At 64.1% G+C, this 20,080-nt stretch overlaps 1 protein-coding gene across 1 annotated transcript; it reads right to left on the reverse strand.

Moving 5' to 3' along the window:
• Positions 1 to 2,460: 2,460 nt before the first annotated feature.
• LOC131590285 (CUGBP Elav-like family member 3) lies at positions 2,461 to 18,282 on the reverse strand. The gene is made up of 11 exons (XM_058860214.1): positions 17,915 to 18,282; positions 17,245 to 17,390; positions 16,993 to 17,072; positions 14,803 to 14,946; positions 12,789 to 12,927; positions 10,090 to 10,239; positions 9,954 to 10,019; positions 8,787 to 8,885; positions 6,658 to 6,801; positions 3,953 to 4,085; positions 2,461 to 2,640 (listed from the first exon to the last, which is right to left on the reverse strand). The coding sequence occupies exons 1-10, from the start codon at positions 18,280 to 18,282 to the stop codon at positions 3,958 to 3,960; spliced, it is 1,464 nt and encodes a 487-aa protein (XP_058716197.1). The 3' UTR covers positions 2,461 to 2,640; positions 3,953 to 3,957.
• Positions 18,283 to 20,080: the final 1,798 nt, after the last annotated feature.

Genomic DNA, 20,080 nt, shown 5'->3' on the forward strand with positions numbered 1-20,080 from the left:
GGGAATGGGGACATCCCAGAGTGGGGACATCCCAGTGTAGGGACATCCTGGATTTGGGACATCCCAGATTTGGGGACATCCTGGATTTGGGAATCCTGAATTTGGGAATCCTGAATTTGGGAATCCTGGATTTGGGGACATCCTGGATTTGGGGACATCTCAGATTTGGGAATCCTGGATTTGGGGACATCCCAGATTTGGGACATCCTGGATTTGGGGACATCCCAGATTTGGGGACATCCTGGATTTGGGGACATCACAGATTTGGGACATCCCAGATTTGGGACATCCCAGATTTGGGACATCCCAGATTTGGGGACATCCTGGATTTGGGAATCCTGAATTTGGGAATCCTGAATTTGGGAATCCTGGATTTGGGGACATCCTGGATTTGGGGACATCTCAGATTTGGGAATCCTGGATTTGGGGACATCCTGGATTTGGGGACATCCTGGATTTGGGGATCCTGGATTTGGGGACATCCCGGATTTGGGGACATCTCAGATTTGGGAATCCTGGATTTGGGGACATCCTGGATTTGGGAATCCTGGATTTGGGACATCCCAAATTTGGGAATCCTGAATTTGGGACATCACAGATTTGGGACATCCTGGATTTGGGGACATCCCAGAGTGGGGACATCCTGGATTTGGGGACATCCCGGATTTGGGAATCCTGGATTTGGGACATCCCAAATTTGGGACATCCTGGATTGGGGACATCCTGGATTTGGGGACATCCCAGAGTGGGGACATCCCGGATTTGGGACATCCTGGATTTGGGGACATCCCGGATTTGGGGACATTCCAGATTTGGGAATCCTGGATTTGGGGACATCCTGGATTTGGGGATCCTGGATTTGGGAATCCTGGATTTGGGACATCCCAGATTTGGGACATCCCAGATTTGGGGACATCCTGGATTTTGGGGACATCCTGGATTTGGGGACATCCTGGATTTGGGACATCCCGGAGTGGGGACATCCCGGATTTGGGACATCCCAGATTTGGGAATCCTGGATTTGGGACCTCCTGGGTCAGGACATTCCGGTGCTGAAGTGTCCCATGGTCGGGGCATTCCAGGATTGGATCGTTCCGGTGTCGGAGCATCTGATGGAATGTTCTGGTGTCGGAACGTTCCGGTGCTGGATCCCTCTGCTCTTGGAGCATCCCCAGGGTGGAACATTCTGGAATGGGAGCATCCTGCTGCTGGGTACCCGGTGCTGGAGCGTTCCCGTATCCGAGCAGCCCCGCGTGGGATTTTCCTGGTGTTGGAGCCTCCTGTTGTGGGATCATCCCAGGATCAGAGCGTCCCCACGGCGGAACATTCCGGAACATTCCGGTATCGGAGCCTCCTGGTCCCAGAGCGTCCCAGTCCTGGATCATCCCAGTTCTGGATGATCCCAGTGTCGGATCAGGGTTGGATCATCCCAGTCCTGGATGATCCCAGTGCCGGAACATCCCAGTTCTGGATCATCCCAGTGCCAGAGCGTCCCAGTCCCCGATCATCCCAGTGTTGGATCAGGGTTGGATCATCCCAGTTCTGGATCATCCCAGTTCTGGATCATCCCAGTTCTGGATCATCCCAGTGCCGCAGCATCCCAGTGTTGGTGACAGTGATGGAACATCCCAGTGCCAGTTTATCCCAGTACCAGTCCATCCCAGTACCAGTCCATCCCAGTACCAGTCCATCCCAGTGCCAGTTTATCCCAGTACCAGTCCATCCCAGTACCAGTCCATCCCAGTACCAGTTTATCCCAGTACCAGTTTATCCCAGTACCAGTTTATCCCAGTGCCAGTTTATCCCAGTGCCAGTTTATCCCAGTACCAGTTTATCCCAGTACCAGTCCATCCCAGTACCAGTTTATCCCAGTACCAGTTTATCCCAGCACCAGTCCATCCCAGCGCCAGTTTATCCCAGTAGCAGTTTATCCCAGTGCCAGTTTATCCCAGTACCAGTTTATCCCAGTACCAGTCCATCCCAGTACCAGTTTATCCCAGTACCAGTTTATCCCAGTACCAGTCCATCCCAGTCCTGCCCCATCCCGATCCCAGTCTATCCCAGTATCAGCCCATCCCAGTCCCAGTTTATCCCATTCCCAGCCCATCCCAGTGCCGGCCCATCCTGAGGGGAAACTGAGGCAGGTGGGGGCGGAGCGGGTGGCAGTGGCAGTGTTGGGGTCCCGCTGCGCCCCCTGGAGGATCTCGGGGGGGCCGCGTCCCCCCCTTGGGACCCCCAGGACCCCCAGGGACCCCCAGGGACCCCCCCAGTTTGGAGCTGCTTTTGGTCCTGTTTGGTGAGAAAAGCCCCAAGAAGGGTCCCCGGGGGGGGGAGGGGAGGGGGGGGCTCCTTTTGGGGGTCCCCAGGGTGGGCACGACCCCCCCAAAAACGGAGTGGATGCGGCTGCTGGGGGGGGGGGCACTGGCACCCTGCACTGGGCTGAACTGGGATGGACTGGGATGGACTGGGACGCACTGGGGGGGTCGGATGGGGCCTGGAGGGGGGGTCCCTCCTTCCTGAGCGTGGGGGGGTCTGGGCCCCCCCCCCAGCAGGACCGAGCCCCCCCCCGGGCACCGCTGGGTTTGGGGGGGCTGCTCTGCAATGGGGGCACCCAAAGGTGCTGCTCCGGAGCCTCCGGACCTGGGGAGGGAAAATCCGGGGATGGGGAGGGGTTAAACAGAGTTTGGGGGGCAATTCCAGCGCCCCCAAACCCCGGGACAGCCCAAACCCCAATGGGGACACCCCAAACCCCAATGGGGACACCCCAAACCTCAATGGGGACACCCCAAAAACCCCCCGGGGCACTTCCAGCCCCCCCAAACCCCAATGGGGACACCCCAAACCTCAATGGGGACACCCCAAACCCCAATGGAGACATCCCAAAAACCCCCAGGGGCAATTCCAGCACCCCCAAACCCCAATGGGGACACCCCAAACCCCAATGGGGACACCCCAAATACCCCCCGGGGCAATTCCAGCGCCCCCAAACCCTGGGACAGCCCAAACCCCAATGGGGACACCCCAAACCTCAATGGGGACATCCCAAAAACCCCCAGGGGCAATTCCAGCGCCCCCAAACCCTGGGGCACCCCAAACCCCAATGGGGACACCCCAAACCCCAATGGGGACACCCCAAACCCCAATGGGGACACCCCAAACCCCAATGGGGACACCCCAAACCCCAATGGGGACATCCCAAAAACCCCCAAGGGCAATTCCAGCGCCCCCAAACCCCGGGACAGCCCAAACCCCAATGGGGACATCCCAAAAACCCCAATGGGGACATCCCAAAAACCCCCCGGGGCACTTCCAGCCCCCCCAAACCCCAATGGGGACATCCCAACCCGAGAGGGTTCTGGGGGCTCCAGGGGGGTTCTCAACCCGGGGGGTTCCTGAGGGGTCCTGGGGAGTTCGGGGGGGGTCCCAGGGGGGTCTCAAGGGGATCCCGGGGGTTTCCCAGCCCTGCAGAGATCCGGGGGAGTCCCGGGGGTCCCGGGGCGGCCCTGGGAGCATCTCTGGGGGTCCTGGGGTAGAAGGGGCTGGAAGGTCCCGGGGGGGCTCCCAGAGAGATCCCAGGAGGGTCCCCGAGCTCAGGGCGGGGGGTCCCGGTGGGGTTCCCAGCCCCGGGGGGTCCCAGGGGGGTCCCGGGGGGGGGTCCCGGGGGGTCCCGGTGGTGTTCCCAGCCCCAGGGGGTCCCGGGGGTGTCCCAGGGGGGTCCCAGGGGTCCCGGGGGTGTCCCAGGGGTGTCCCAGGGGGGTCCCGGGGGGGTCCCGGGGGTGTCCCAGGGGGGTCCCGGGGGGGTCCCGGGGGGGTCCCGGGGGTGTCCCAGGGGGGTCCCAGGGGTCCCGGGGGTGTCCCAGGGGTGTCCCAGGGGTCCCGGGGGTGTCCCAGGGGGTCCCAGGGGTCCCGGGGGTGTCCCAGGGGGTCCCGGGGGGGGTCCCGGGGGTCTCACCGGGCTCAGTAGGGCCGGTTGGCGTCTTTGGGCCTCTTGAGCTGCACCTTGAGCCGCTTCATCCCGATCTGGAAACCGTTCATGGCCTGGATGGCAGCCTGGGCGCTCGCGGGGTTGTCAAAGCTCACGAAGCCTGCGGGGACATCGGGGACATCAGGGACATTGGGGACATCAGGTGACATCGGGGACATTGGGGACATTGGGGACATCAGGTGACATCGGGGACATTGGGGACATTGGGGACATTGGGGACATTGGGTGACATCGGGGGGACGCGGGGATGTCATGGGGACGGGGATGTGGGAGCACAGGGACATAGAGGACATGGGGAACATGGAGGATTTGGGGACATCATGGGGACATCATAGGGGACAAAGGAGACATTGGGGACAGATGTGACAGAGGGGATGGGGGACAGAGGGGACAGTGGGGACATCGGGGACATCGGGGACATCGGGGACATTGGGGACATTGGGGACAGTGGGGACATCGGGGACATCAGGAACATCGGGGACATCGGGGACATTGGGGACATTGGGGAGATCAGGGACATCAGGGATTGGTGTCCCTGGCCATGTCCCCAAGTCATGGCACTCCCACCCCTGTCCTTGTCCCCCCATATCCCCATATCCCTGATCCCATATCCCAATGTCCCCAATGTCCCCAATGTCCCTGATATCCCCAAAGTCTCCAATATCCCAATATCCCCAATATCCCCAATATCCTGATGTCCTTGATACCCCAATATCCCGATATCCCGATGATATCCCGATATCTCCAATATCCCCAATATCCCAAATATCCCTGATATCCCAATATCCCCATATCCTGATATCCAAATATCCCAATATCCCGATATCCCCAATATCCTGATATCCCTGATATGTCAATATCCTGATATCCCCATATCCTGATATCCCGATATCCCAATGATATCCCAATGATATCCCAATGATATCCCAATGATATCCCCATATCCCCATATCCCGATATCCCAATATCCCGATGATATCCCGCTGATATCCTGCTGATATCCCGATGATATCCCGATATCCCAATAATATCCTGATGATATCCCGATATCCCCAATACCCCAATATCCCGATATCCTGATGATATCCCAATATCCCCATATCCTGATATCCCGATATCCCCATATCCCGATATCCCGCTGATATCCTGCTGATATCCCGATGATATCCCGATGATATCCCGCTGATATCCCAATGATATCCTGATATCCCCGATATCCCCAATATCCTGATGTCCTCGATATCCCAATATCCCAATATCCCGCTGATATCCCAATGATATCCCGCTGATATCCCGATATCCCGCTGACATCCTGGTGTCCCGCTGTCCCTCTGTCCCTCTGTCCCTCTGTCCCTCTGTCCCGCTGTCCCTCTGTCCCTCTGTCCCTCTGTCCCACTGTCCCTCTGTCCCACTGTCCCTCTGTCCCCTGTCCCCTGTCCCTCTGTCCCCTGTCCCTCTGTCCCGCTGTCCCTCTGTCCCGCTGTCCCTCTGTCCCCTGTCCCGCTGTCCCCTGTCCCTCTGTCCCCTGTCCCTCTGTCCCTCTGTCCCGCTGTCCCTCTGTCCCGCTGTCCCTCTGTCCCCTGTCCCGCTGTCCCGCTGTCCCTCTGTCCCCTGTCCCTCTGTCCCCTGTCCCTCTGTCCCCTGTCCCTCTGTCCCTCTGTCCCGCTGTCCCTCTGTCCCGCTGTCCCTCTGTCCCCTGTCCCTCTGTCCCTCTGTCCCACTGTCCCTCTGTCCCGCTGTCCCAGTGTCCCTTGTCCCCTGTCCCTCTGTCCCTCTGTCCCCTGTCCCCCTGTCCCGCTCTCCCTCTGTCCCTCTGTCCCACTGACCCCCTGTCCCTCTGTCCCTCTGTCCCGCTGTCCCGGTGTCCCCTGTCCCTCTGTCCCCTCTGTCCCCTGTCCCTCTGTCCCCTGTCCCACTGTCCCACTGTCCCACTGTCCCTCTGTCCCGCTGTCCCCTGTCCCGCTGTCCCCTCTGTCCCTCTGTCCCCTGTCCCCCTGTCCCGCTGTCCCGCTGTCCCTCTGTCCCTCTGTCCCGGTGTCCCCTGTCCCCCTGTCCCGCTGTCCCACTGTCCCTCTGTCCCTCTGTCCTCTGTCCCCTGTCCCTCTGTCCCGCTGTCCCCTGTCCCGGTGTCCCGGTGTCCCTCTGTCCCTCTGTCCCTCTGTCCCTCTGTCCCCTGTCCCCCTGTCCCTCTGTCCCACTGTCCCGCTGTCCCACTGTCCCGCTGTCCCCTGTCCCACTGTCCCTCTGTCCCTCTGTCCCACTGTCCCACTGTCCCTCTGTCCCGCTGTCCTGCTGTCCCACTGTCCCTCTGTCCCGCTGTCCCTCTGTCCCTCTGTCCCGCTGTCCCCTGTCCCCCTGTCCCGCTGTCCCTCTGTCCCACTCTCCCACTGTCCCACTGTCCCCCTGTCCCGCTGTCCCGCTGTCCCGCTGTCCCGCTGTCCTCTGTCCCCTGTCCCCCTGTCCCGCTGTCCCGCTGTCCCCTGTCCCGCTGTCCCCTGTCCCTCTGTCCCCTGTCCCCTGTCCCTCTGTCCCTCTGTCCCGCTGTCCCAGTGTCCCCTGTCCCTCTGTCCCTCTGTCCCCTGTCCCTCTGTCCCTCTGTCCCGCTGTCCCTCTGTCCCACTGTCCCTCTGTCCCTCTGTCCCCTGTCCCCTGTCCCCTGTCCCCGTCCCTACCGAAGCACTTGCTCTGGTTGGTGGCCCTGTCCACGAAGACCTTGGCGGAGATGACGTTGCCGAAGGGGAGGAACATCTGCAGGATCTCGGTGTCGGCGAACTCCTGGGGCAGGTGGTAGATGAAGATGTTACAGCCCTCGGGGCCTGCGGAGGGAGCGGGGTCACACCTGGGACTGCGTCCCCAAAACCGGACACGGGACCCCAAAACCGGGGCTGTCAACCCAAACCGACCCTCGGGACCCCAAAACCGGGGCTGTCAACCCAAACTGACCCTCGGGACCCCAGAACCTCACCCAGGACCCCAAAACATCACCCAGGACCCCAAAACCGGGGCTGTCAACCCAAACCGACCCTTGGGACCCCAAAACCTCACCCGGGACCCCAAAACCGGGGCTGTCAACCCAAACCGACCCTCGGGACCCCAGAACCTCAGCCAGGACCCCAAAACCGGACCTGGGAACCCAAAACCGGGGCTGTCAACCCGAACCGACCCTCGGGACCCCAGAACCTCACCCGGGACCCCAAAACATCACCCAGGACCCCAAAACCTCAGCCAGGACCCCAAAACCGGACCTGGGACCCTAAAACCGGGGCTGTCAACCCAAACCGACCCTCGGGACCCCAAAACCTCACCCAGGACCCCAAAACCGGGGCTGTCAACCCAAACTGACCCTCGGGACCCCAAAACCTCACCCAGGACCCCAAAACCTCACCCAGGACCCCAAAACTGGACCTGGGAACCCAAAACTGGACCTGGGAACCCAAAACCGGGGCTGTCAACCCAAACCGACCCTCGGGACCCCAAAACCTCACCCGGGACCCCAAAACCGGACCTGGGAACCCAAAACTGGATTCAGGTTCCCAAAACTGGCCCCGAGACCCCCAAAGCAGCCCCAGGGTCCAAAAACCAGCCCTGAGACACCAAACTTGACCCTGAGACCCCAAACCTGTCCCTGTGCTCCCAAATCTGACCCCGTGACCCCAAACCAGTCCCTGTGACCCCAAAACTGACCCCGTGACCCCAAACCAGTCCCTGTGACCCCAAATCTGACCCCAGGACCCCAAACCTGACCCTGTGACCCAAACCTGACCCCATGACCCCAAAGCTGTCCCTGTGGCCCCAAATCTGACCCCGTGACCCCAAACCAGTCCCCGTGACCCCAAACCTGACCCCGTGACCCCAAAGTTGTCCCTGTGCCCCCAAATCTGACCCTGTGACCCCAAACCTGACCCTGTGACCCCAAATCTGACCCCAGCACCCCAAACCTGGCCTTGTGACCCCAAATCTGACCCCAGGACCCCAAACCTGGCCCTGTGACCCCAAATCTGACCCCAGCACCCCAAACCTGGCCCTGTGACCCCAAATCTGACCCCAGCACCCCAAACCTGGCCCTGTGACCCCAAATCTGACCCCAGCACCCCAAACCTGGCCCTGTGACCCCAAATCTGACCCCAGCACCCCAAACCTGGCCCTGTGACCCCAAATCTGACCCTGTGACCCCAAACCTGGCCCCACACCTGCGGGATCCCTGACCCCCCCACCCATCACACCCCAAATTCCAGGGAGTCACCCCAAACACCTCCAGGGCCCCTCCAGCACCCCCAATTCCCTGGGACACCCCAAAGCCCCTCCCTGAGGGGTCCTGGAGGTCCCCGGGGTTCTGAGGGGGTCCCATGGGGGAGGTTTGGGGGTCCAGGGTGGGGGTCCCGGAAGGACTCGTGGGGATTTTGGGGGGTCCCGGGGGTCCCCCGGGTGTTTGGGGGGGGTCCCGAGGGGGTGTCAGGAGGGTTCTGGGGGTGTCTGGGTGGTCCCGGTCCCGGGGGGTTTCGGGGGGTTTTTGGGGGGTCCCCGGGGGGGTCTCAGGGGGTTTTGGGGGGGTCTCGGGGGGTTTTGGGGGTCTCGGGGGGTTTTGGGAGGGTCCCCGGGGGGTCTCAGGGGTTTTGGGGGGTCTCGGGGGGTCTCAGGGGTTTTGGGGGTCTCGGGGGGTTTTGGGGGGGTCCCCGGGGGGGTCTCGGGGGGTTTTGGGGGGGTCTCGGGGGGTTTTGGGGGGTCTCGGGGGGGTCTCGGGGGGTTTTGGGGGGGTCTCGGGGGGGTCTCAGGGGTTTTGGGGGTCTCGGGGGGGTCTCACCTTCGCGCTGCTGCTGCTGCGGGGGGGGCGGGGGGGCGAGCAGGGGTCCCGGGGGGGCGAAGGCCGGGCTCACCAGCCCGTAGGCGGCCGGGTACGCGGCTGGGGGGCACGGGGGGCACGGGGTCACCGGGGACATCGCTGCCACCAGGGACCCCCAGTGCCACCCAGTGCCCCCCCCAGTGCCCCCCAGTGCCACCAGGGACCCCCAGTGCCACCCATTGCCACCAGGGACCCCCAGTGCCACCAGTGCCCCCCCAGTGCCACAAGGGACCCCCAGTGCCACCCAGTGCCACCAGTGCCCCCCCCAGTGCCACCAGTGCCCCCCAGTGCCACCAGTGCCCCCCCCAGTGCCACCAGTCCCTCCCAGTGCCCCCCAGTGCCACCAGGGACCCCCAGTGCCACCAGTGCCCCCCAGTGCCACCAGGGACCCCTAGTGCCACCCAGTGCCCCCCCCAGTGCCCCCCAGTGCCACCAGGGACCCCTAGTGCCACCCAGTGCCCCCCCCAGTGCCCCCCAGTGCCACCAGTGCCCCCCAAGTGCCACCAGTGCCCCCCCCAGTGCCACCAGGGACCCCCAGTGCCACCAGTGCCCCCCCCAGTGCCCCCCAGTGCCACCAGTGCCCCCCCCAGTGCCACCAGTGCCCCCCCCAGTGCCCCCCAGTGCCACCAGTGCCCCCCAGTGCCACCAGTCCCTCCCAGTGCCACCAGGGCCCCCCAGTGCCACCAGGGACCCCCCAGTGCCACCAGTCCCTCCCAGTCCCTCCCAGTCCCCCCCATGGCCACCAGTGCCCCCCAGTGCCCCCCAGTCCCTCCCAGTGCCACCAGTCCCTTCCAGTGCTCCCAGCTCCCCCCAGTCCCTCCCAGTGCCCCCCAGTGCTCCCAGTGCCCCCAGGCCCCCCCCCAGTGCCCCCCAGTCCCTCCCAGTGCCCCCCAGTGCCACCAGGGACCCCCAGTGCCACCAGGGACCCCCCAGTGCCCCCCAGTCCCTCCCAGTGCCACCAGTCCCTCCCAGTGCCCACCAGTGCTCCCATTGCCCCCCAGTCCCTCCCAGTTCCCCCAGTACCCCCCAGCGATATGAAACACCCCTCAAGTGCCCTCCCAGTGCCCCCCAGTGCCCCCCAGTGCTCCCCACCCACTTCCAGTCCCTCCCAGTTCCCCCAGTACGCACCAGTGTAGTGCTGCATGCCCGCGTACGCCTGCTGCAGGGGGTCCCCGGGGGCCGCGGGGCTCTGGGCTGGGGGCACAGGGGGGGTTAGGGGGGGGTCCGGGGGGGCTCGGGGGGCTGGGGAGGGGTCGGGGGGCACCTGGGAATGGGGGGACCCCCCCGGCGTAGACGGCGTCGGGGGCCGGGGGTCCCGCGGGCTGCGCGGGCACGGGGCTGTAGCCGTTGACGCTCAGCGGGGCCGCGATGGCCGGGACGGGGGTGGCCGCCATGGCCGGGGGGGTGCTGGTTCCTGGGGACAGCGAGGTCACCACCGGTCACCAGCGGTCAGCACCGGTCAGCACCGGTCACCAGCGGTCAGCACTGGTCACCAGCAGTCACCAGCGGTCACCACCGGTCACCACCAGTCACCAGCGGTCACCACCGGTCACCACCGGTCACTACTGGTCACCACCTAACCCAAACCCTAACCCTAACCAAAACACCACCGGTCACCACCAGTCACCACCGGTCACCACCAGGACACCACCGGTCACCACCAGTCAGCACCAGTCAGCACTGGTCACCAGCAGTCACCAGCGGTCACCACTGGTCACCACCAGTCAGCACCAGTCACCACCGGTCAGCACCGGTCACCACCGGTCACTACTGGTCACCACCTAACCCAAACCCTAACCCTAACCAAAACACCACCGGTCACCACCGGTCACCACCAAGACACCACTGGGACACCACTGGTCACCACCAGTCACCAGCGGTCACCAGCAGTCACCACTGGTCACCACCGAGACACCACCGGTCAGCACCAGTCACCACCGGTCAGCACCGGTCACCATTGGTCACCACCAGGACACCAGCGGTCACCACTGGTCACCACTGGTCACCAGCAGTCACCACCGGTCACCAGTGGGTCACCACTGGTCACCACCGGGACACCATCGGGACACCACCGGTCACCACTGGGACACCACCGGTCACCACTGGGACACCACCGGTCACTGGGACACCACCAGTCACCACCGGGACACCGGGACACCACTGGTCACCACCGGTCACCACCGGGACACCACCGGGACACCACTGGTCACCACCGGTCACCACTGGTCAGCACCGGTCACCACCGGTCACCAGCGGGTCACTAGGACTGTGACCCCGGGGAACCTGAGCATGGCAGAGGGTGAGGAACTCCCCATGGGTTTGGTGGCAGTTGGGTGTCCCTGTCCCTTGTGTGGTGTCCCCGTCCCATCCATGGTGTCCCATCCATGGTGTCCCATCCCTGGTGTCCCATCCCTGGTGTCCCACCCTTGGTGTCTCATCTCTCACGTTCCCCCCACGTCCCATCCACGGTGTCCCCATGCCATCCATGCTGTCCCCATCCCGTCCATGGTGTCCCATCCCATCCACGGTGTCCCCATCCCATCCACAGTGTCCCCATCCCATCCATGGTGTCCCCATCCCATCCACGGTGTCCCCATCCCGTCCACGGTGTCCCCATCCCATCCATGGTGTCCCCATCCCGTCCATGGTGTCCCCATCCCATCCACGGTGTCCCCATCCCATCCATGGTGTCCCCATCCTGTCCATGGTGTCCCCATCCTGTCCATGGTGTCCCCATCCTGTCCATGGTGTCCCCATCCCATCCACAGTGTCCCCATCCCATCCATGGTGTCCCCGTCCTGTCCATGGTGTCCCCATCCCATCCATGGTGTCCCCATCCTGTCCATGGTGTCCCTCTCCCATCCCTGGTGTCCCACCCTTGGTGTCTCATCTCTCACGTTCCCCCCACGTCCCATCCATGGTGTCCCTGTGCCATCCACGGTGTCCCCATCCCGTCCATGGTGTCCCCATCCCATCCACGGTGTCCCCATCCCATCCATGGCCACCCCATACCCCACGTCCCATCCATGCTGTCCCCACCCCCATGTCCCCACCCCTGTCCCCTCCCGGCTGTCCCCGCTGTCCCCTGTCCCATGTCCCCGCTGTCCCCTGTGCCCTGTCCCTGTCCCCGCTGTCCCCTGTCCTGTGTCCCCGCTGTCCCCTGTCCCGTGTCCCCTGTCCCCTGTCCCGTGTCCCCTGTCCCGTGTCCCCTGTCCCGTGTCCCCTGTCCCGTGTCCCGTGTCCCCTGTCCCTGTCCCCTGTCCCGTGTCCCCTGTCCCTGTCCCCTGTCCCCTGTCCCCTGTCCCGTGTCCCCTGTCCCCTGTCCCCTGTCCCCTGTCCCTGTCCCCTGTCCCGTGTCCCCTGTCCCTGTCCCCTGTCCCGTGTCCCCTGTCCCGTGTCCCCTGTCCCGTGTCCCCTGTCCCGAGTCCCCTGTCCCCTGCCCCCTGTCCCCTGTCCCTGTCCCCTGTCCCGTGTCCCCTGTCCCCTGTCCCCTGTCCCCTCCCAGCTGTCCCCGCTGTCCCCTGTCCCGTGTCCCCTGTCCCGTGTCCCCTGTCCCCGCTGTCCCCTGTCCCCGCTGTCCCCTGTCCCGTGTCCCCTGTCCCGTGTCCCCTGTCCCCTGTCCCCTGTCCCGTGTCCCCTGTCCCGTGTCCCCTGTCCCCTGTCCCCTGTCCTGTGTCCCCTGTCCCCTGTCCCGTGTCCCCTGTCCCCTGTCCCGTGTCCCCTGTCCCCTGTCCCCTGTCCCCTGTCCCGTGTCCCCTGTCCCGTGTCCCCTGTCCCCTGTCCCCTGTCCCTGTCCCCTGTCCCCTGTCCCCTGTCCCGTGTCCTGTGTCCCCTGTCCCCTGTCCCGTGTCCCCTGTCCCCTGTCCCCTGTCCCCTGTCCCTGTCCCCTGTCCCCTGTCCCTGCTGTCCCCTGTCCCCTGTCCCCTGTCCCCGCTGTCCCGTGTCCCGTGTCCCCGCAGTTACCTGAGGAGGGTGGCAGGGGGGTGGCGATGATCCCGTTGGGGTTGACCGTGCCCATGTGCTGCATCTGCACGGCCATGGTGGCCATGGGGCTGAGGTAGGCCGAGTGCGCGGCCACCAGGGCCGCCTGCTGCTGCATCAGCTGTGGGGACACGCCTGGCACCGCGCGGCCACCGCGGCCACCATGGCCACTGCGGCCACCGTGGCCACCACCCCCACCGCGGCCACCACCCCCACCGCGGCCACCGCGGCCACCATGGCCACTGCGGCCACCGTGGCCACCACCCCCACCGCGGCCACCACCCCCACCGCCCCCACTGCGGCCACTGCGGCCACCGCGGCCACCCCGGCCACCGCCACCCCAGGGAGCCCAGCCCCATGGCACCGACAGCCCCGGTATGGGAGCAGCATCTCCCCATGGATGTCACCCCAATGTCCCCTCCAGGACTGGCATCTCCCCATGGATGTCACCCCCAATGTCCCCTCCAGGACTGGCATCTCCCCATGGATGTCACCCCAATGTCCCCTCCAGGACTGGCATCTCCCCATGGATGTCACCCCAATGTCACCACATGGACCAACATCTCCCCATGGATGTCACCCCAGTGACCCCGGTGTCCCCAAAGTCCCCGGTGTCCTCAATGTCCCCACTGTCCCCAATGTCCCCGATGTCCCCAGTGTCCCCACTGTCCCCACTGTCCCCAGTGTCCCCAGTGTCCCCAGTGTCCCCAGTGTCCCCAATGTCCCCAATGTCCCCAATGTCCCCAGTGTCCCCACTGTCCCCAGTGTCCCCAGCAGTGTCCCCAGTGTCCCCAGTGTCCCCAGTGTCCCCAGCAGTGTCCCCAGCAGTGTCCCCAGTGTCCCCACTATCCCCAATGTCCCCAGTGTCCCCAAAGTCCCCAGTGTCCCCAGCAGTGTCCCCAGTGTCCCCAGTGTCCCCAGTGTCCCCACTGTCCCCAATGTCCCCAGTGTCCCCAGTGTCCCCACTGTCCCCACTGTCCCCAATGTCCCCAGTGTACCCAGTGTCCCCAGTGTCCCCAGTGTCCCCAGTGTCCCCAATGTCCCCAGTGTCCCCAGCAGTGTCCCCAGTGTCCCCAGTGTCCCCAGCAGTGTCCCCAGTGTCCCCAGTGTCCCCAGTGTCCCCAGCAGTGTCCCCCAGTGTCCCCAGTGTCCCCAGTGTCCCCAATGTCCCCAGTGTCCCCAGTGTCCCCAGTGTCCCCAGTGTCCCCAATGTCCCCAGTGTCCCCAGTGTCCCCAGTGTCCCCACTGACCCCAGTGTCCCCAGTGTCCCCAATGTCCCCAGTGTCCCCAGTGTCCCTGATGTCCCCAGTGTCCCCAGTGTCCCCAGTGTCCCCGATGTCCCCAGTGTCCCCAGTGTCCCCAGTGTCCCCAGTGTCCCCACTGTCCCCAGCAGTGTCCCCAGTGTCCCCAGCAGTGTCCCCAGTGTCCCCAGTGTCCCCAGCAGTGTCCCCAGTGTCCCCACTGTCCCCAGTGTCCCTGATGTCCCCAGTGTCCCCAGTGTCCCTGATGTCCCCAGTGTCCCCACTGTCCCCAATGTCCCCAGTGTCCCCAGTGTCCCCGGTGTCCCCAGTGTCCCCAGTGTCCCCAGTGTCCCCGGTGTCCCCAGTGTCCCCAGTGTCCCCAGTGTCCCCACTGTCCCCAATGTCCCCAGTGTCCCCAGTGTCCCCAGCAGTGTCCCCAGTGTCCCCAGTGTCCCCAGTGTACCCAGTGTCCCCAATGTCCCCAGTGTCCCCAGTGTCCCCAGTGTCCCCAGTGTCCCCTCTGTCCCCAGTGTCCCCAATGTCCCCAGTGTCCCCAATGTCCCCAGTGTCCCCAGTGTCCCCAGTGTCCCCAATGTCCCCAGTGTCCCCAGTGTCCCCAATGTCCCCAGTGTCCCCAGTGTCCCCTCTGTCCCCAGTGTCCCCAATGTCCCCAGTGTCCCCAATGTCCCCAGTGTCCCCTCAGTGTCCCCAGCAGTGTCCCCAGTGTCCCCAGCAGTGTCCCCAGTGTCCCGTACCGCCTGTGTGTAGGCGCTGTAGGCTCCGAACTGGAGGGCGATGGGGCTGAACATGCCCAGCTGAGTGGCCACCTGCTGCATCCGCCGCAGCCCCCGCTCCTTCTCCGTGTCCGCAAACTTCACCACCAGGCTGGACGAGGCACCCTGCCACACCCAGCGGTCACTCGCGGTCACCCAGGGTCACCCAGGGTCAGTCAGGGTCACCCAGGGTCACCCGGGGTCACTCAGGGTCACAAAGGGTCAGTCAGGGGTCACCCAGAGTCACTCAGGGTCACCCAGGGTCACTCAGGGTCACCCAGGGTCACCCAGGGTCACCCAGGGTCACCCGGGGTCACAAAGGGTCACCTGCGGTCACTCAGGGGTCACTCAGGGTCACTCAGGGGTCACTCAGGGTCACCCAGGGTCACTCACTGTCACCCAGGGTCACCCAGGGTCACTGAGGTCACTCAGGGGTCACTCAGGGTCACTCAAGGTCACCCAGGGTCACCCAGAGTCACTCAGGGGTCCCTCAGGGTCACTCAGGGGTCACTCAGGGTCACCCAGGGTCACCCAGGATCACTTGCGGTCACCCGGGGTCACCCAGGGTCACTCAGGGTCACTCAGGGGTCACCCAGGGTCACTCAGGGTCACTCAGGGTCACTCAGGGGTCACTCAGGGTCACTCAGGGGTCACTCAGGGTCACTCACGGTCACTCAGGGGTCACTCAGGGTCACTCGCGGTCACTCATGGTCACCCAGGGTCACCCAGGGTCACTCACGGTCACAAAAGGTCACCCGGGGTCACTCAGGGGTCACTCAGGGTCACTCGGGGTCACTTGGGGTCACTCAGGGGTCACTCAGGGGTCACTCAGGGTCACAAAGGGTCAGTCAGGGTCACCCAGGGTCACTCAGGGTCACTCTGGGGTCACCCAGGGGTCACTCAGGGTGGGGACACGGTGGGAGCGGTGATGGAGGCGATGGTTGGGTTGTAAACACAAAGGGGACAATGAAGGGGACAATGAAGGGGACGGTGATGAAGATGATGACGATGAAGATGACAAAGGGGACCATGAAGGGGACAATGATGAAGATGATGATGACGATGATGATGAAGGAGGTGACAAAGGGGACAATGAAGGGGACGGTGATGATGATGAGGGTGACCATGATGGTGGAGGTGACACGGGAGGTGATGAAGAGGATGGGGATGAGGAAGATGATGGGGACGGTGGTGAGGATGATGGTGGAGGTGACAAGGAGGAGGATGATGGTGGGGACAGTGGAGGGAGGGGGTGATGATGGGGATGATGAGGGTGATGGTGAGGAAGATGATGGGGACGGGGGGGGGGATGATGGTGGAGACAGCGAAGGGGAGCCATGAAGGGGACGATGACGAGGATGATGAAGGGAACGATGATGAAGATGAAGATGAAGATGAAGATGAAGATGAAGATGAAGATTAAGATTAAGATGAAGATTAAGATGAAGATGAAGATGAAGATGAAGGAGACAATGATGAAGTGGACAATGATGAGGATGATGAGGGGGATGACAAAGGGAACAATGAAGGGGCTGATGATGATGATGGTGAAGGTGACAGGGTGGGGGGTGATGGTGAGGACAGTGATGGGATGATGAAGGGGACAATGATGAGGACGATGAAGGGGACGATGATGAAGGGGATGATGATGAAGGGGATGATGATGAGGATGATGAAGGGGACAATGATGAGGACAATGAAGGGGACAATGACGAGGATGATGAGGGGGACGATGACGAGGATGATGAGGGGGATGATGATGAGGACGATGAAGGGGATGATGATGAGGACGATGAAGGGGACGATGATGAGGATGATGAGGGGGACGATGACGAGGATGATGAGGGGGATGACAAAGGGAACAATGAAGGTGATGGTGAGGACAGTGACGGGATGATGAGGGGGATGATGATGAGGACGATGAAGGGGACGATGATGAAGGGGATGATGATGAGGATGATGAGGGGGACGATGACGAGGATGATGAGGGGGATGATGATGAGGACGATGAAGGGGATGATGATGAGGATGATGGGGGGAACGATGATGAGGATGATGAGGGGGATGACAAAGGGAAACAGTGAAGGTGATGGTGAGGACAGTGACGGGCTGGTGAAGGGACGGTGATGGAGGAGGTGACAGCCGAGGTGACAGCCGAGGACGGTCCCTCACCGGCAGCGTGCGGCTCCCGTGCAGGGCGGCGATGGCGGCCTGGGCCTCCGCGTGGCTCTGGAACTTGACGAAGGCGCAGCCTGGGGACATCGGCTCCGTGGCAGCTCCGGGGGGTCCCGCTGCACCCCCTGCACCCCCCTGACACCCCCCCAAACGCCACTGACCCCATCCCTGCCCCACAGATCTCCCAGTGCCACCCCAGGGACCCCAGTGGGGCCCCGCCCGTCCCGGGGTGTCCCCGCGGGTCCCCACCTTTGCTGGTGCCGTCGGGGCCGCGCAGCACCGTGCACTCGTCGATGGTGCCGAAGGGCTCGAACATCTTCCGCACGTCCTCGTCCGCCTGCTGCTTGCTCAGCATCCCCACAAACAGCTTCCGGTCCTCTGCGGGGACAGCGCCGCTGGCACCGGCACCGGCACCGGGACAGTGCTGCTGGCACCGGCACCGGCACCAGCACCGGGACAGTGCTGCTGGCACCGGCACCGGCACCGGGACAGCGCCGCTGGCACCGGCACCGCCACCGGGACAGTGCTGCTGGCACCGGCACCGGGACAGTGCTGCTGGCACCGGCACCGGACAGTGCTGCTGGCACCGGCACCGGCACTGGGACAGTGCTGCTGGCACCGGCACCGGCACCGGGACAGCGGCACGAGGACACCGCTGCTGGCACCGACACTGGTACCAAGACACCATCACAAGGACAGCGCCGCTGGCACCGGCACCGGACACGGCACAGGGACACCGGCACAGGGACAGCAGCACCGGGACAGCACTGCTGGCACCGACACCAGCACCGGGACACCGGCCACTGGCACCGACACCGGCACAGGGACACCGGCACTGGGGACACCAGCACAGGGACAGCGGCACCGGGACAGCACTGCTGGCACCGGCACCGGCACAGGGACACCGGCACAGGGACACCGGCACAGGGACACCGGCACAGGGGACACTGGCACCAGCACACCACCGCTGGCACCAACAGCAGCACTGGGACACCGGCCACTGGCACCGACACCGGCACAGGGACACCGGCACAGGGACACTGGCACCAGGACACCGCCGCTGGCACCGACACCAGCACCGGACACCAGCACAGGGACACTGCCAGTGGCACCGGGACACCGGCACAGGGACATCGGCACTGGGACACCGGCACAGGGACACCACCAGTGGCACCAGGACATGGCCATGGGGACAGCACCGCTGGCACCGGACACCGGCACCGGGACACTGCTGCTGGCACCGGACACCGGCACTGGAAACCACCACTGGCACTGGGACATGGCCATGGGGACACTGGGGCTGGCACCAGACACCAGCACCGGACACAAGCACCGGACACAAGCACTGGGACACCACAGATGGCACCGGGACATGGGCATGGGGACACCGCCAGTGGCACTGGGACATGGGCACAGGGACACCATGAGTGGCACTGGGACATGGGCACTGGCTCTGGAACACGGGCACTGGGACACCGCTGGTGGCACCAGGACATGGGGACACCGCAAGTGCACCGGGACACGGGCATGGGGACACTGTGGCTGGGCACTGGGACATGGGCACAGGGACATGGCGAGTGGCACCAGGACATGGGCACAGGGACACCACGAGTGACACCGGGACACCGTCACCTGGACATGGTGAGTGGCACCAGGATGTGGGGCACAGGGACACTGCCACTGGCATCAGGACATGGCCATGGGACACCGCGAGTGGCACCAGGACACAGGCATGGGGACACCATCACCAGGACATGGTGAGTGGCACCGGGATACGGACATGGGGACACCACGAGTGGCACCAGGACACAGGCACTGGGACACCGCCAGTAGCACCGGGACACAGGCACAGGGACACCACGAGTGGCACTGGGACACTGGCACTGGCTGTAGAACACGGGCACTGGGACACCGCTGGTGGCACTGGGACACAGGCATGGGGACAATCACCACAGGCACCAGGATGTGGGCATGGGGACACAATGAGTGGCACCAGGACACCGTCACCAGGACATGGCGAGTGGCACCGGGACACGGGCACAGGGACACCATGAGTGGCACCAGGACATGGGCACAGGGGACACTGCCACTGGCATCAGGACATGGGCATGGGGACACCGCGAGTGGCACGGGGACACCGTCACCGGGACACGATGAGTGGCACCGGGACACTGTCACCGGGACATGGCGAGTGGCACCAGGACATGGGCACAGGGACACCACAGGTGGCACTGGGACACTGTCACCGGGACATGGCGAGTGGCACCAGGACACGAGCACAGGGACACCGCAGGTGGCACCGGGACACTGTCAGCAGGACATGGTGAGTGGCAAGGGGACATGGACATGGGGACACCACCAGTGGCACTGGGACACGGGCACAGGGACACCGCAGGTGGCACTGGGACACTGTCACCGGGACATGGCGAGTGGCACAGGGACACGGGCACAGGGACACCGCAGGTGGCATGGGGACAGTGCCACACAGAGGGATGTGACACTCCAGGAGGGGATGGGGACACTGGGATGGGGACACGGGAATGGGGATCTGGGGACACCGGGATGGGGATCTGGGGACACCGGGATGGGGATCTGGGGACACTGGGATGGGGATCTGGGGACACTGGGATGGGGACACCGGGATGGGGACACGGGAATGGGGATCTGGGGACACTGGGATGAGGACACTGGGATGGGGACACCGGGATGGGGACACAGGAATGGGGATCTGGGGACACTGGGATGGGGACACCGGGATGGGGACACGGGAATGGGGATCTGGGGACACTGGGATGGGGACACCGGGATGGGGACACGGGAATGGGGATGGGGACACTGGGATGGGGACACCGGGATGGGGACACGGGAATGGGGATCTGGGGACACTGGGATGGGGATCTGGGGACACTGGGATGGGGTCTCATGGATGGGGACAGGGTGACAGCTCCTGGGGACACGGGGGGACACCCCACCCTGCGGAGGGGACAGAGGGGGGGGTGGCCCTGGGGGGGGTCTCAGGTTGGGGTGGCCTTGGGGAAATTTGGGAGCAGCGGGATTGGGGACAGGGGGGTGGGGGGGAGCTTGA

The sequence above is a fragment of the Poecile atricapillus genome, chromosome 33, assembly GCF_030490865.1.
Source record: "Poecile atricapillus isolate bPoeAtr1 chromosome 33, bPoeAtr1.hap1, whole genome shotgun sequence".
Taxonomy (NCBI): domain Eukaryota; kingdom Metazoa; phylum Chordata; class Aves; order Passeriformes; family Paridae; genus Poecile; species Poecile atricapillus.

Bases quoted from the DNA above. Each gene is read 5' to 3' on its own strand.
- LOC131590285 (XM_058860214.1), bottom strand. From the start codon at position 18,282: ATGGCCATGTCCCAGTGCCAGTGGTGGTTTCCAGTGCCGGTGTCCGGT. The intron at 8,886-9,953 runs GTGCGTACTGGG...CGTGCCCCCCAG, and splicing joins GGGCATGCAGCACTACACTG to CCGCGTACCCGGCCGCCTAC. The intron at 4,086-6,657 runs GTAGGGACGGGG...ATGTCCCCGCAG, and splicing joins CAACCAGAGCAAGTGCTTCG to GCTTCGTGAGCTTTGACAAC.